The 17,782-nt window shown below is 43.3% G+C and overlaps 1 protein-coding gene across 1 annotated transcript in view; it reads right to left on the bottom strand.

Annotated features, from left to right (window-relative positions):
- The window catches only part of IL1RAPL2 (interleukin 1 receptor accessory protein like 2), a 490,204-nt gene that overhangs the window by 121,110 nt on the left and 351,312 nt on the right, over positions 1-17,782 (bottom strand). The window contains 1 exon segment of the mRNA XM_081179011.1: positions 7,814-7,888. Within this exon segment, the coding sequence (XP_081035137.1) occupies positions 7,814-7,888 (75 nt within the window).

The following is a 17,782-nucleotide window of genomic DNA, read 5'->3' as shown; positions in this document are numbered from 1 at the left end:
GTGCATCACAGCTGTTGCTGCCACTGTGGCAGCAATAGCAACAGTAGGTGATGCATTCATAGAATCATAGAACTGTAGAGCTGGAAGGGACCCCAAGAGTCATCTAGTACAACCCCTAGCTATGAAGGAATCTCAGCTAAAGCATCCATGATTACCCAACCTCTGCTTAAAACCCTCCAAGGAAGGAGAGTCCACCACCTTCTGAGGGAGTCTGTTCCACTGTCAAATGGCTCTGACCATCAGAAAGCTCTTCCTGGTGTTTAGCCAGAATCTCCTTTCTTCTAACTTGAAGCTTGGAGGCCAGATCTGCTGTCCCTGTGCCTCTCGCCACCCGAGGCAGCAGCCTCACCTTGCTTCATGGGTGGGTTGGCCCTGCCTGGGCATAAGGTACCCACCAGAATGAAACTTAAAGATGTAAAAAAGTTTGAGTGTATGCTTTGCATAGTATCCAAACAGCCTGAAAAAAGAATTAAAAAATACATGGGAGTTGTATGCTGTATGGCCTAGGATGACTCCAGGGGTCCAGAAGGATAGGCCTGGGTACCCTCCAGAAGTCTGAACTTCCCTACCCTGATATAGAGCCTAAGGAGCAATAGCATCATCATGTTACTGTCCCTGTCCAAACGCAAACACAGCAACAAGCCCTGCCTAGAAGCGGGTAGCCCCACCCCTGTATTTGTAGAATCTAAAGCTGAATGAGCAAATTCATTAGAACACCTTATATAAAACATGTCTCTGTTTTTAAGGGCCTAGACCCATCAATCATGAAAGGGAAGCAGACCTTAGAGGAAGGCTGAAAGTTCCCATCAGAACATCCAATTTCTGGATTAGATATAATGAATGTTTGCCAGGAGTCAGGCGAGGGCTGGGCTGGATAGGCAGACTTATTTACCAAAATCATTTGAATACACTGCAGAAAACCCAGTTCTGTCTCTACATGTCCAATTCGCGAACAGAGAAGAAGGCTGAAATCCACTGAATAAATTACCTGTTGTTAATTAATTATTCACCCAGCTCTAGTCATTGTCTCCGGATCAGTGAACTATAATTTGTAGCTTAATCATGGATGGCTGTAATATATGTAAATTCCGTACCCATAAACTATTCAGCTTGGGCAGTGAAGGATGGAAAATGCTTTGAGTTAGCAGAGAATTGGAGGAAGCTTGAGCAGTAAAGCATGCAGCAACATTTGCGAGCCACATAATTGGAGTCCCTTGAAGTAAACTGTTAGGCTGGAGCGCTGCTAAAATTAAACTGATATTTATTTACATGCTGGCCAAATAGATCTCTATTGGAGGGGGGAGCAAAATGAGGGTCAGTACTTTACAAGGATTCCCTCCAAAGCCACGATGGACATCTATGAACTTTGTACATAGAGATGCATTCTGACCTCTCTGCCCACAGTTCCTGTCCATGCCCAACATCAGCACATGACATTAGCACAAAGCTGTTAGCACACAATGCTCCAGCACTGCCCCCAAGCCCTCTGTTTTGCACTGAGCAGGTAGGAATAACCATTCCTATCTGTCAATCCTGGTTTCTTTCAGTTTCTCATTTTTCCAGTCTTATGTTCCATTCTCTATATTTCTAGATAAGTATGCAAGTCCTCACAAAATTTCATCAACATTTAGTGCAGATTGCTTCTAACACACACACTTTTGCCTAAAGTTTTTTTTTTTGCAAAGCAATGTTCCCCAATAGAATCCATTTATTTTTTTTGCATGTTATTTTCACTAACATATGCATTTTTATGAACATTTTGCCCTAGTTATGCATATGCATTTTTTGTACATTACTTGGCTGGAAAACTGCAGTGCAAAATTTGGAGAAGTGCAGATGTCGAAAGGTGGCTATGTTTCCGTTTGTGTATTTGTTACAGGAAGTGTGACTTTGGGTAGGTTTCCTGCTCAGAGCTTTTTGGAAGTATTTATCAGTATGTAAATGTTTCTAAATAAATAAATAATGCAAAATGAATCAAGTTTCCATCCCATCACTATGTTCAAGCAATACTGCCAGCTGTAATTTCTTACAGTGCTCTGGCTGCATTGCTCTGGTGCAGGGTGGTGGACCTCAGGCCCAGGCCCTCTCTGTCTGGCCCTCAAGAAAATCTCTTTAGGCTGCACACCTATTCAGTCATACCCCTCACCTGACTTCCTTGACATCTTCCTTGAGTGTTTTTGTTTGGCTGGAATGCGCCCTTGAACTCTGATAAAGCCTCTCACTTGCCTGGATGGAGGATAGAGAAGGGCATGTGGATTTGTGTCAACTGCTGCTGACTAAAACTGAAGCTAGGCCATAGGGCAGCAATTTTGTGACTGGCACCCACGGCACTTTCTCAGAATTCCAAATGTGCCAACTCTGGTTCACAATCCTTGTGCTACACAAAGTGCCAATGTAGATTACCATTTAAGTGCATCGATGCCCGCGATGTATGGTAAAACTGACAGGGTGACAAAGATGACCAAGTTACCCAAGTTAGATCACCTGCTGGCAGCACCCAACCATGTGACTTTTCTGCCTAAGGAACCCAACATCATATTGTTATACTCTAGGGGGAATTTAATTAACACTTTCTCATTATTAATGCTCTATTGTTGCCCTATTGAAACCAATTAGGAAATCCCATTTCCCCCCTCCCTTCCACTCTCATAAAAAGAAGCCCATTAAGCTAATCTAGATGCCCTAATCCTTGATAGCCAACTGTGGGGAAAGTAGCATGATGCACGATCTTGACCTTTACCAATACTGTATATTTTGATTGGCTGCCTGTTCTGCCACTTCTCGTCCATTTAGCAAAGCTGTAAACAAGGGAAAATGCTGAATGGCACAGCCTAGCAAATTGCAGAATGTTGAAAAGGTCAAAATAGCACAGCAGAATGTTACTATCCTGTAATTTACAGAGTATATGAGCCATTCACATTCTAATAACTCATTCTCATGACAAGCCCAGCAAAAAGACCATAAAAGTCACAGTGTGAATCCATTTCAAAAGTTTGATCTTTTCTTTTCTTTTTTTTCTAATAAGGGTGAGAATGGGATACAAACTTAACCCAGTTTTAATTTCTGTTCCTCCCTCTAGCACCTAAATGCAAACCTCCACCCCACCCGCAGCAATGCCTCGAATAACACCTCATAAAAACGAATGTTGGCAAGTTCTCAAAGCCTAACCATGAGCAAGAAATACATTTCAGCCGATATCATTTTCTATTTGTTGTTTTCTGAAAACAGGTTGAATTGCAAATCGTTCAAGTGCATTCATTAATGTAAAACAGAAAACCTATTGCGTTGGCAATGGGAAAACTTTTCCACCAATAGACCTCTCTCCCCCTCCACCCCCATAATCAAGTTACCGGTAAGCCTGCCAGTTTTCTGGGAGCTTCCCAGGGACCTGTGTGTGCTAACCTTTAAATGACTTTAGGCAGAAAGGATACATGTTTCTCACCATCATTGACACCACTGGTTCTATACAATAGGGGCTGTGATACTGATATAACCACATTCCAGGTTCTACTTCAAAGTTGTGTGGGGGAAAGACAAGCATTTCTCAGTAGCAATGGACCCTGGATTGAGTGTGGGATTAGAAGGGCCTTTAGTCTGATGACCCAGCAGAGCTCAACTGCCACAATGGGGGCTTACCAGGCCTAAGCAGAGCTTGTTTGAGGCCCAGGGTGGGAGTCTTGCGATAATAAAGTTATAAACACAAACAGAAAAAGCAGGCAGTCCCTAATGGGGGCCCCTGGTCCTCCAAGGCCTGAGACAAGTGCATGCAACTGCCCTCCCCCTCCCCCTGGCCTGCTGCTTGCTTTTGGATTTTGAAGTTTTGTCTCATCGATATACACATTTTTGCAATCAGGGTCTCCTAACGTCATGCAGTATTGTGTGGATTTTCATGCAGACTTCCCCTCAATGTATGTATCTACATGCACATTTTCTGACTGGAGACTTGCACTGCAGTTTTGAAGGATGCTTGTGTATCAGTTCATGTACTATTTTGAGAGGTGTGAAGACAGGTATGTTCACATTGAAATGCAAACTGAAGCAATTTTCCTCTCTCACTTCTGCAGAGCTCCCTTGTTTGCCAGGAAGGGAGCTTGTTCCAGGTTTTTCCCCTGGCAGAAGAAGGTGCCCTTCTTTCTGGAGAAACCTAGTCAATGAATGTCAGTTGTCCTGACCTGGGAAGCATGGCTACATGAATCTGGAACTGTTGAGGGAGAAGCAATAGGTGGATATTCTGGAGAAATACCAGGAGCGGAGACCTTGAGGAATCATTCTCTGGGGCTGTGCCCCAGTCAGAGGAGAACCACCTATCACCACCAGCATCAATAATCATCACCATTACCCATTTGATTAAGGTGACATACATGGTTCTCCCTTTCTCCATATTATCCCCACAAAAACCATATGAGGTACTCAAGGGCAGTGACTGGCCCAAAGTCATATTAATGGCTGAGTGAGTGAGGATTTGAACGCTCATTCCCCTATAGTCCAACACTCTAACCCAGCCTTTCTCAACCTTGGGTCCCCAGATGTTGTTGGACTACAGCTCCCATGATCCCTGACCACTGGTCCTGCTAGCTAGGGATGTTGGGGACCCAAGGTTGAGAAAGGCTGTTCTAACCACTACACACGCAAGTTCTCTTGGAATAGAGAACTTGGATTACAGCCCTGTGCCCTGAAAGAAGGTAGTGGTGAAGTTACAGTTTTCTGTGAACAGGTTGGGACCAAGAAACTGGTCTATAAGTGATCCTGAATGCTACTGAAATAAATATATTCAGTGCTTTTTTCTGGGGTGTTGCAGGGGTATGCATACCCCTAAACATTTTGTGAATCTATGTTTGGCCTCATTGAGGGGCCATATTCCAATATGAGTAGGAAAATGAGAGTACCCCTAAACATTTTTTTTCTTTTTTAGAAAAAAGCACTGGGTATATTTAATTGTTAGCAAACCCCATAGTCCTCTTTGAAGTGCGACAATAGATACTGGGGAGTTTAAGCTACCCTCCTTCCGGGTTACCTTTGATCTGAGCCAACAGAGCTGTTTTTACATTTTTAGTGGGAACAAATACTAATGAATTGGTAAGAGCAGGATTGATCCCAATGCTGCTACACTCAGCAATGAATTTTCCCTGGCTCCAACTAGGCTCCAAAGGAAATCTTTCACCTCCTTATCAAAGTGTTGGAGAGCCCAGCCATGTTCATAATGGAATCAGATCTTTAGGACTGAAAGCTTTGAGCAAATCAATCAAGGCTGATGCTTTGATTTAAGCACACTTTAAGGAACTTTCCAAATGAATAATGGACTATCTAAATATTTTATCTATAGGAAAATGGCTTGGGGAAGTTTGCAGAATTGTTCTTATATTGGAAATTCTTTTATTTTAAAAAAATAGTTTAGGTTTTTAGCTTTAAGTTTTCTGATATGTTTTGCAGGAAGTCATTAATAAATGGAACAAATGAGTGAATAAAATTCTGGGAACTGTTCAGTATGTCAGACCAAATGCTGGTCAACGAAACAAAGGCTGAATTTTTAAAAAACCTCAATCCTAAGAATGTGAAAGTGTTAACAAATACAGGAGAGAAGGATGTTTACTTCAGATAAGACTAAGATGCTTTACAAAGTAAAATAAGTTCTAATGGTACATAGAGGAACACTCTTTTAATTAATCAAATTTATCATCAAAAGTGATGGCAGTGGCAATAAAATCATAGACAAGACTAAACAAAAACAAAAACCCACAAATATAGTTAATGAAAAGCAGAGGAACAGGTGAAATGGTTGGGCAGAAGCCACCAGGAACAGAAAAGCTGTTCCAGTGGCAGAGCAACTGCTTTTCACATGGAAGATTCCAGGTTCAATCCCCAGCATCCTCAAGAAGGGCTGGGAGACATCTCTGCTTGAAACCCAGGTGAGCTGCTGGGCAGTCATTGTGCTCAGCACTGAGCTATATGGACCAATGGCCTGATGGTATAAAGCCACTCATTGTCTTAGGTTAGCTCAAGCATAGAAGAAATGGAAAGGGTAGTTTAGCTTGTACACAGAGTGTCGCCAAGGCTGGTTGCTTGGCATCCGTCTGTCTCGGGAGTCAATGGAAGAGTGCATCTTTGCTGGGTCCCCAACCAGTGGTAGATTTTGTCCTTTGAGACTGATTGGGCATACAGAGGAGTCTAGTGGTAAGTGGAGCCAGAGCCAATGACAGGCAGAGCCAATTCGAGTTTGTCTCCATCATCCTCCCTGCTGAATTCTTGAAGAGTTAGTTGACAGCCAGTGCCGCCCTCTGGACTGAATATAAATACAGGTGGAAAGCAGACTGAAATTGGTGGGGCAATGCCCCATTTACTCTAATAAATCTGCCTCAACTGGCCCCAACAACTGCCCACAGTTGCCACCTGTTGAGAAGTCTGCTTAGTAATACTTTTCATATTGTTACACCCACTGAGATCCTGTAGGATGGAGCACCCTGACAACCACACATCTGCTAATACTCTTTCCTGTCTTACCAAGGCAAAATGAGTCTGCAGTAATGTGTCTATTGTCAAAGGACTATGTGATCTTTCTAAAATAACTGTGAGACAGAACTTATGAATGTGAGATTGGCTGTCCTCTTGGGATTAACTTATTGTCTGCCTTAGCATGGCAAAAGGAAATTAATATGATTTGGAGAATCTTCTTCATTTTGTAGCTCTCTTGAAATCTTATTCTAAATTTCGAGCACCGTATAATGGGAGCTGGGGAGAGAAAATATGTGGAAAGCAACTCCAGCTTTCAGTTTCTGTCTCAGTTTGACAGGATTGTTTTGATCTTTGTCATCATATAAAAGAATGGAAGAAAATGCTTCTTAGTAAGAACAAAGCCAACTTTAGGTATTATCTGAAGCCTAGAGACTGCAATTAGGTCACATAACTAGTTGGACTTACTGAAGAGCCTGCTTAGATTCCATTTATTTTGTATGTTCCTTGTTCCAAGTACAGCAGCAGGGATCATTCTGTTCCTAACTCAAGAGTTACTTCTGTTAGTGTTGAAGCCTACCAAGAGGAAGACGGGTGGAGGTGTTGCTTAGCAACCTGACAGAGTGACATGATGTTAGCTGACGTAGGGTGTGCCCTGATTGGTTGTGTCATTCTGAGGGAGTTTTATGCAACAGAGCACTAGGGGTTCAGCCTCCTCCTGGGCTACATTACTCCCTGGGGTTGCTTCACATCCTCAAGGGCTGCCCACTTTTGCCCTGTTACTCACCAACTTTGGCCCCTGGCCTCACCCAACCCCAGTATGTGACCCATGGAATGTTGGGTTGGGAAAAGTTCCCTTCTCCTGTCATTAACTCCACTGTGCATTGTATGAAGAAGCCCATTCTTTTGTCTGTCCTGGTTCTCCTGCAAAATATTTTCATTAGATGACTTACTTACTAGTAATATGGGAGAGAAAGGAAAACCCATCTTTCTCTCTTTCCACTTTTTCCATAACTGAATAATTGTCTATCATGCCCCTACCCTGAGTACTGTTAGGAATACATCATTTTACAAGCATGTTTGCTCCATGCACAGTAAGAGCTGGCTGTTGCATGTGCCATTTCAGACACCTGTGGCACCATCCATCATCTTCTCCAAGGACCCACAGGCCCATTGTCTTAAATAGCCAGTTAGCAGAGTTCCTTGACACTACGCAAATCCATTTTCTGCAGCTGTTGTGGCAATAAATTCCACCCTTATAAACGAGAGCACTGCAAATTGACTTGCATGTAGTAACGCTGGCAATAAACTTTTCTGGCTTTATTCATTTTCTCCAGACTGTTATCCCCCACAAAATGCAACTTACCCAGCTGGACATCTATCATGCTCGTCTGGTTCTCCATAGGGTACATAGGCTGAGGAGGCCTCTTAGTGACTAAGGCTAGAAGAGAAAAATGAGACAAAAGAGGGATGAAGGAAACTTCAGACAAATGGCAGAATAAGGAAAACAGCTGTCACAAATGGCTGCATTTTTGTAGTCTTGGTGCAACAAACATTTATTATATTTATTGTTTTGGTAGTGTCAGACTGCAGTAGGAATATAGGGACATAGAAATCTGCCTCATGCTGAGTCAGACCATTGGTCCACCCAGCTTAGTATTTCTGACACTGCCTGGCAATTGCTCCCCAGGATTTCAGCTAGGAGCTTCTCCAAACCCTGGCCAGAGATGCTGGCAATTGAAGCTGAGACCTTTGGCATGGGAAGTAGATGCCCAACCACTGAGCTATGGCCCTTCCCCCTAAATAAGCCCATGTGGGCAGCTAAGATTGGACAAACCTGTTAATTTAACTTCTTCAGGTTTCTTTTTTTTTAAATCTTAAATTCAGTTTTTCACATTTGTGCAACAATTTGCTTTAAAAAAAATCCTCATGAAAATTTGCCAGCAGTTTAGTACAATTTCCCCCCAATTGTATTTCTGTATAACAACAACAACACCTTTATTGTCATTGTACAACCTGTGTACAATGAAATTAAACAAGCCTCCCTCCCTCTCCCCCCAACACTCAATCTCTTATCAAACAACACACCACCTCACAAGTCAATTTTACTATTTTATTTTCCATTCAAGAGCCTAACAGCCCACAGATAGAAGCTATTTTTTAGCCTGTTGGTACGGCTGATTATACTTCTATAACTCCTGCCTGAGGGTAGAAGATTAAAGAGGTGATGGCCGGGGTGTGAGTCATCCCTGAGAATTTTTCTCGCTCTCCTAAGGCAACGATCCCTTGCGCTGTCATCTAGCGGACTCAAGGGACAGTCCATATCATGTGCTGTATTCACCACCCTCTGTAGAGTTTAGAATGGCATATACTCTAAAAAGGACTGACAAACCCGGGACCAGGAGGAAGGGACGCTGGAAGAAGATTGGATTGTCTATTTCTTTTTTCTATCATTAGGAATGCTTTATAAAATTGATGAATGTTAGAAAAATGTTGAAATGAAATTACTTGGCTCTTGTAAAAATGTTTAAAGAATTACCGTATGTTTTGCTCTATAAGACTCACTTTTTCCCTCCTAAAAGGTAAAGGAAAATGTGTGTGCGTCTTATGGAGTGAATGCAGGCTGTGCAGCTATCCCAGAAGCCAGAACAGCAAGAGGGATTGCTTTCACTGCGCAGCGATCCCTCTTGCTGTTCTGGCTTCTGGGATTCAGATTTTTTTTTTTCTTGTTTTCCTCCTCCAAAAACTAGGTGCGTCTTGTGATCTGGTGCGTCTTATAGAGCGAAAAATACGGTAAGTAAAAAGGTAATGGTTATGAGAAGTTGGTAAAAATAAGATTTAAGTCTTAAGCTTTAAGGATTTTATAAGATAAGATGAAAATAGAGTAAGGTAATGTAATGACAGAATACTATGAATTATGGAAAGGATTTGCTGTGACAACTATTAATCAAGATACAAGAAAAGGGAGGAGGAGGAGGTCATAGAAAGAAGGTAATGAAGGTGGAGAATTTGAAAATAATGGTTTTATTTTTTCTCTTTTTTCTTTTTTCTGTTTTGTCTTTTTTCTTTGTAATTTTATAAAGAAAAAATTCTTTTTTCAATAAATATTATTAAAAAAAATAGAATGGCATATACTCTAGACTCCTGGAATTATAATCACCTCACCAAGCTAAGGTGCAGACCTATAGAAGCTCTACCTTCCCCAATCCACTTCTAATAAAATAACATTCCAGTATTCATATCAGACTTTCATAGCAGATTTTCAGTTATCTCCTTCCTTACATATAAGCAGGATACATTCAGATGAAAAGTTCTGTTTACCCAGGCAGAATAATCATGAGTGGATCTCCTAAGACTTATGTTGCTTACACGTACAATTTTATTAGAGCAAAATGGGAAATTCCATTTGTAAGAATGGAATTGGCGCAAGGCACCTCATTCCAAACTCAAAAGTGACAGTGGGCCCCTAGGAAACATCCAGTCCACTGAAACAATTAAATTACTTTTGGAATAGCTGAGGAGCAGAAAGTTGATGGCAGGAACCTAATAATCAATTTCTTTTGCTAACGCACTCAGGACCTCTGAATGCTATTAGTGGAAGAAGGAAGAGCTGTCATTGCTACCTAATCATATATGGTGCTATCTCTGCTGAGAATTTTCAAAAGCTGTGGGATGGATCATAGCACAATTCTAAAATCCTAATTTGCTTCAGTATAGATACTAAGGACTAATTTATGTGACTTAAAATTGGCTCTGGCCAGAGAGTTCAATCTAGGGCACAATTCAAGATACTGGTAAATGGTTTTAAAGCCCTGAATGGCTTAGGACCAGCACTGCCAACTCCCATATCAACTTGGCTGCCCCCTAAGATCTGATGCTGAGACCCTGCTCTGTGTCCCACCTACAGTGGGAGCAACAATGGGTAGCAAGAGTTTTCTTTCCATACTCCTCTCTCCTAACCCTTTTTCCTTTTGTGCTGTGCCTTTTAGACTGAAAGCCTGAGCTCAAGGCCTGACTTATTATTTAAAGTTTGGGTGAGGAGTAGGATGAAAATAGGGGGGAATCCTTCAATCTAGTATAAAATGAAGGAGCTCAGGAGATAGAAGTACCTGGACAAATCTGTCAATTTTGGTTCTCAGAGTTTCTTATGCTCCCCCCATCTTATATTCCATTCTCTAATTTTCCAGGATAATTTACAATTCTTTTTTTTTTTTTAAAAAAAACACCTCAGGAAAATTCATCAGCAATTGGGGGGCAAATTTCTCCTAATAAATGCATTTTTGTATGTAGTTTTGACTAATAGACTTTTTTTTTGCAATTTATTTGTGAGTTGCTGTGCCCACCAGTTGAAGCTGGACCACAGGGTGGGAGCTAAAAAGGTTCCTCACTTTGGATTAGCGTGTAAGGTTTCACAAAGTCTAGGAGTCGGTGGGTTGATAAAGGGGTGAGGTTTGCTTTAGGTGGTAAGCAACACAAGCAGAAGCAAAACATGCATGTACATATATATGTGCGTGTGTATATCTTTGTGTGCATATGTGTGTGTGCATTCATTTGATATTGCTTGAATTTCACTTCCCCTTACATAATCATTCTTCTCCTGAAAACTTGGGGCATAAAAGGCAAGTACCTTTGAAACAGAAGTACATAAAATTATGTATAACCTAATAGCAACCATTTTATCTAATGCAAACTCTTCAGGAGAAATCTTTTGCTGTTTGGTTTTGGCTGACTGCAAAGATTCTATGTGTACTTATTTTCCTTTCTTGAGCACTTGAAGCTGGGGTACGGCTTACTGCTAAAGGCAACCAATTCCTGATAAGTTTGCATGGTGTTTCCCACCCTCCCCTGTAATTTTTGTACAGCTTTTTCCTTTTGCAGGAATTCTTGGAGAAGAGGCAATCTGCAACATGGTGAAACAGTAGGGTGCTATTGTGAAAGGACAGCAGAAGACACAAGGACCATTGACATCCATCCTAAAGAATGTAATGAGCTGTCGTTCTGCAATGGGCAGAAGGAGCCGTTATCCCTCATTCTGATATCGAGGTCCTGACCTATGCTAGAAAGTCTCGAATCCTAGTATGCTCCATTCTGAAGAAAAGTAGCTCCATTAAAAGACTGAACTCATACATGAAGTAGCTCCAGAACCTGCTGTGTATATATATGCCTGTGTGAATGAACCCTCAGACTTGGGATACTCCCTTTAGGCAAAGGCAGTGGTGGCTGTGGTCACTGGGACTGGTGGGGTAGAAGGCAGGGAGACCAACAGCAGGATTTAGCCGGAGCCAATGGCAGACAGGGCCACCCTCTCACTGGTTGTAAGGAAAGCAAGCAGGTAGGTGGGGGGCTGGATGAGGGCAGACTGAGGTTGATAGGGCAGTAGCCCATTCACCCTAATGGAGCAGCCTCCACTGGCTACAGGACACATGGACAAGGTCTGAAGGTCTAGGAGGGAATGAGATCTTAGGCAGGTGAAACCCTGTTGCTCATACCAGCCATGATCTGTGAATCTGGGATCTGAGTTCCTCAAAGGGCCACCCTCCCACATATGTGATGACAGAACATTGCATGCAACATCTAAGGCAGAATATCTGCTAATAGATGTAACACAGGTTCTCTGCCTCACCTTCTCAACAGGACTTGCAACGGGGTGTGAAACTGGAGAAATAGTGAAAGGGAAAAGAAAGGTCCCTTTCTTAGGGTTCCTTATCTTTGAATTGGACTTGGACCAGGCTGCAGTGGAGGCCAGTCCATTGAGGTGGATGGGGCAACAACCTCAGTCTGTGTTCAGCCAGCCCCCACCTGCCTTCCTTCTTATTTTCATCCAGTTCAAGGCATGGTACTGGCTGTCAGACTCTTCATCCTTAAGTCTTGGTGTTGCTTTTATAGAACTCAGTGGGGAGGGTAATAGACAAAACTAGAATTGCCTGACATTGCTTCTGGCTCCACCTATTCCTGGCCTCTCTGCCTCCCCATTAGCCCCAAATGGTTACCAGCCACTGCTGCTGGACAGCCCTTCAAATAGAGAACACTTTCGAACAGAGGACTGTCTCTGACAGCCCTCTCTAAGGAAGGATGTAGGCATTTCTCCCTATCAGTAACTGGTCACAAATGGCTGTTTGTTGCTGAACAAATGAGTGTTCTCAGGTCTCCCCTTTTACCTCTCCATACTTAGATATGAGGCAGTATCACAGGGCAGTGTGATTGTTGTGTTTTCTTTTTGGTGCAACCTTCAGGCCTGGGTACAGTGAGGTGAGAGAATTTGACAAAATGGAGGTCCACACTTTAATACGGTGGCACGAGGGGAAGGGAAGAGTTTAACAGGTGGAAAATCCCAGGTTTGATTGCTGACAGCTCTGGGCAGGGCTGTCCCCTGTCTGAAATCCTGAACGGCATTGTTCAAAACATATTTGAAACCTGAGTTAGGATCCTGGGTAAGCCCAAAACAGCTTCCCCCCAGACTCAGGAGAGGCGTTATTAATTATACCCTTTTAACACTCCTTAAAGGTAAAGGTAAAGGGACCCCTGACCATTAGGTCCAGTCGTGGCTGACTCTGGGGATGCAGCGCTCATCTTGCTTTACTGGCCGAGGGAGCTGGCATACAGCTTCCGGGTCATGTGGCCAGCATGACTAAGCCGCTTCTGGCAAACCAGAGCAGCGCACGGAAACGCCGTTTACCTTCCCACCGGAGTGGTGCCTATTTATCTACTTGCACTTTGATGTGCACTTTGACGTGCTTTTGAACTGCTAGGTGGGCAGGAGCTGGGACCGTGCAACGGGAGCTCACCTCATCACGGGGATTCGAACCACTGACCTTCTGATCAGCAAGTACTATGCTCAGTGGTTTAACCCACAGTGCCACCCACATCCCTTTAACACTTCTTATTTTATACCAAATGGTTAACTTCAACACTGATTTGCCAAAATGACACAGGCATTTAATTTTGGAAGGAATCCTTTTGTGTCCACTTCAAGCTTGGCCTATGGATGTCTTATTGCTACTCTGCTGGCAGAGCAAAAAACCTCAAAGGTTTTCTGTTTTTATTTAAAAAAAAAGAAGTAGGGGAAAACTCCTAAACTGGTATTTGTCTGCTCCCTTAAGAAACATCTATTATTTAGCAGGAATGCACAACAGCAGTTTCCGTAATTCTCTGTATAACCTCATAGAATAAATAATAATAATAATAATAAATTTTATTTATATCCCGCCCTCCCCAGCCAAAGCCGGGCTCAGGGCGGCTAACAACAATCAAATAATCAGTAAAATAATCACACAATCTAAAAATATTTCATTATAAAAATTAATTAAATCAAATTGATGGCAACCAATTAAGCAGAATTATGTGTAGGTTGCCAGAGGAGGGAGTCAGGCTGCGCCCTGACCAAAGGCCTGGCGGAACAACTCTGTCTTGCAGGCCCTGCGGAAAGATGTCAGGTCCCGCAGGGCCCTAGTCTCTTTTGACAGAGCATTCCACCAGTTTGGAGCTGCAGCCGAGAAGGCCCTGGCTCTAGTTGAGGCCAGCCTAACCTCTCTGAGGCCTGGGACCTTGAGGATGTTATTATTTGCAGACCGTAGGTTTCTCTGTGGGGCATACCAGGAGAGGCGGTCCCGTAGGTACGAGGGTCCTAGGCCGTATAGGGCTTTAAAGGTTAAAACCAGCACCTTAAACCTGATCCTGTACTCCACCGGGAGCCAGTGCAGCTGGTATAATACCGGATGAATGTGCTCTCGCAGCGAAGACCCCATAAGGAGTCTCGCCGCGGCATTCTGCACCCGCTGGAGTTTCTGGGTCAGTCTCAAGGGCAGCCCCACGTAGAGCGAGTTACAATAATCCAGTCTGGAGGTGACCGTCGCATGGATCACAGTGGCTAGGTCAGGACGAGAGAGATAAGGGGCCAACTGCTTAGCTTGGCGGAGATGAAAAAATGCCGCCTTTGTTATAGCTGTAATCTGCGACTCCATAGAGAGGGAGGTATCGAAGATTACACCCAAACTCTTAACGGACGGTGCTGGCACTAATTGCACCCCCGCAAGAGATGGGAGTTGCCCCCTCGATCCCATATCGTCCCGCCCCAGCCAGAGGACCTCTGTCTTCGAAGGATTTAACTTCAACCGGCTCCCACGTAACCATCCAGCCACAGCTTCCAGACATCTGGTCCCATTTTTCTGCACCTATTGACAGGGGCAACTAAAAGTCCGTATGGTTAAAATATGTGGCGAGGCTTTGATAAACTAAAAGTTGTTATATTGTTTTTCCCCTGGTTCTTAAAAAAAAAAAATCATTCCCCACAAGCAATTTAGAGAAGCCAATTATGAGCAGGCTACACAGAAGCCCCATCATTAAACAAGCAACTACTCCTGGTGGTCATGAGGACCCAAAGGAGGAAATGCATTAGGTATCACTATAAAATGATGTGGAAATATTATTTCTCTATCTGCAATTCAGATGAATAGCAGGTGACAACCTCCACCCCCTCAGGTGTGCTCAGAGCAATTGCAGTAATGCTGGGACTATTAAAAGAATTGTAGACCTATTTCCCAAATGCAAAAAAACATGCAGAGGCAAAGAGACCTGCCTTTTGCCAGGCAGAACATGGCAAATATTAAAGAGGATGTGTGTGTTCATTTTAAGATTGTTAATCCACTGTTACCATTTCCATTTTACTTCCCTTCCCCCCCCAAAAAAAATCACCAAAATGGCCTCCTCTGAGCCTTGAACAACTCGGAGTCCCACCTGAACCCTTATATCCCAGGTTGATACCACATCATCCGGAGGGCTGCTGCTAGACACAACCTGTGGAACAGAGATTTCACCTTTAGGTGAAATACTTCATTATGCCAACAGCTCATATGGAGCTGCTTAATTTATTTATTTATTTAATTTTTTTTTGAGTGCCCAGTCATTTTAATAACTGTTTTGTATTTGCTGTGTTTTATACTCTGGGTGATGGGGATGCGGGTGGCGCTGTGGCTTAAACCACAAAGCCTAGGACTTGCCGATCAGAAGGTCGGCAGTTTGAATCCCCGTGACGGGGTGAGCTCCCATTGCTCGGTTGCTGCTCCTGCCAACCTAGCAGTTTGAAAGCAAGTGCAAGTAGATAAATAGGTACCGCTCTGGTGGGAAGGTAAACGGTGTTTCCGTGCACTGCTCTGGTTCGCTAGAAGCAGCTTAGTCATGCTGGCCACATGACCTGGAAGCTGTACGCCGGCTCCCTCGGCCAATAAAGCAAGATGAGCGCCGCATCCCCAGAATCAGCCACGACTGGACCTAATGGTCAGGGGCCCCTTTACCTTTATACTCTGGGTGATGTACGGATAGTTTTATAAATAGATAAATATTATTTCAATAGCGCTTGACTGGAAATGCCTGATTCCCTCTCTTCCTTAGTATGGAGACAATACATAGAGTATAGTGAAATATGGATCATGATATCTCACTTAGAAGGAAAACACACACACAAGATGAATCCCACCCTTCTATAGTCTCTTAAACTTAGCATCATTTTCAGTTTGCTTTCAACTATTTTCTTGCGGAAAACTGTACAGCAGAGTTTATCTGGCAGCAAAATCCAAAGACAGCTATCAGGAGACCCAAATGCATTTTCTGGCTCTGGAAATGAATTAGTGGTGGATGTTTGCCAAAAAATGTCAAGCTTTCTCAGTTGGCCCGGTAGTGATATGATTGAGCCAGAAAAATAGATATAAATATTAGGCAAGGAAGGAGTTGCATGGTCCTGTTGAGTACATAACATTTGTAGGCTTGGGACTTTGAAAACCGCTTTGCTATACACGGCCTGCTGGAATTCACACTGATCTCTTTAGGCATTTTAAACATTGCTTTCATGAACGGCATAAAACACTTTCAGGGAGCAAGTGGTCACTGAACCAAACAGATACGTGAAATAAGTAACCCATGGCTGAATGAATTCAGAGACTATTTTCAAGGTTGGAAATAGCACACAAAGGTTAGCTGTTTCGTCCTAACAGCTTATGAGGGGGCTTTATCTTTGTGCTGATTGGTAATGGTGGATCAGATTCCCTAAAAGGCAATTTAACTGTTGTTATTGATTTTTCTGCAATGTGCTGTCTCTGGGGGGTAATGGGCATGCTTATGGTGTCCTTCAAACAAAGGGGTGGGGGGGGGACGACCTGTGGAACTTAAGGTGTTGTTGGACCCTAAGTCAAAACACCATGGCTAGTAATTATTCCTAGAGCTGCAGCTACCTTCTGCCATATGCTGAAGTGGCACCTCATTCCCCTGCCCTATGACAGTTAAGGTATTTTGTTTTGTAAGATCCCACATCTTGCTGAATTTACAGTGCTGCGTTCCATGACTTGCTCTGTAATAATTGTAATGGGTAGAATTGCACTATGACAAACATTCCATCTGAGCATGTATTGCAGGTTGTCAGGCAGAACAATCCCATCTCTCATCCCCTTGCATGATGTTCTGGGGTTTCTACCAACACCCTCCCCCCAGCCAATTTTGGGAGCATTGGGGATGTGCAGGAGAGGATTGGGGGTGTGAGAAAGCTTCATTACACAAGTGGAAACCCTTTCACAAGGTTTCCATCAATGGGGCTCATTAGATGAACCCACCCAATGGTTTTATTTGTTAAAATTGTGCATATTCTGTTGTGGTAACTCTCCATAAAGGGACGCGGGTGGCGCTGTGGGTTAAACCACAGAGCCTAGGACTTGCTGATCAGAAGATTGGCGGTTCGAATCCCCACGATGGGGTGAGCTCCCGTTGCTCGGTCCCTGCTCCTGCCAACCTAGCAGTTCCTTAACTCTCCTTAACTTTACCTTAACTCTCCATAGGTGTTTCTGCTGAAGCGGTGGTAAGAAATATTATACAGTGGTACCTCGGGTTAAGAACTTAATTCATTCTGGAGATCTGTTCTTAACCTGAAACTGTTCTTAACCTGAAGTACCACTTTAGCTAATGGGGCCTCCTGCTGCCGCTGCACTGCCACCGCACAATTTCTGTTCTCATCCTGAAGCAAAGTTCTTAACCCAAGGAACTATTTCTGGGTTAGCAGAGTCTGTAACCTGAAGCATCTGTAACCTAAAGCATCTGTAACCAGAGGTACCACTGTAAAGGATTCAAGTTTTCCCTGCAAAAAAATCTCCAAGAAAGGTTGGAAATTTACTACAGGCATTCCCCCCCCCCTCAATTAACGTGTATCCCATTCACATGTGACTGCATTCACATGCATCACTGTGAAATAAATAAATGATCTGAACCAAGAAATGGCACCAAATGGCACAAAGGAGCTGGAGAAAGCTGGAGAGCAGGGGAAAACAGCTTGTACAGCTGCTCCAAGTGTCTCACC

This window comes from Podarcis bocagei, assembly GCF_964188305.1.
Source record: "Podarcis bocagei genome assembly, chromosome: Z".
In the NCBI taxonomy this organism is placed as follows: Eukaryota; Metazoa; Chordata; class Lepidosauria; order Squamata; family Lacertidae; genus Podarcis; species Podarcis bocagei.
This window is presented reverse-complemented; position numbering and strand designations above follow the sequence as displayed.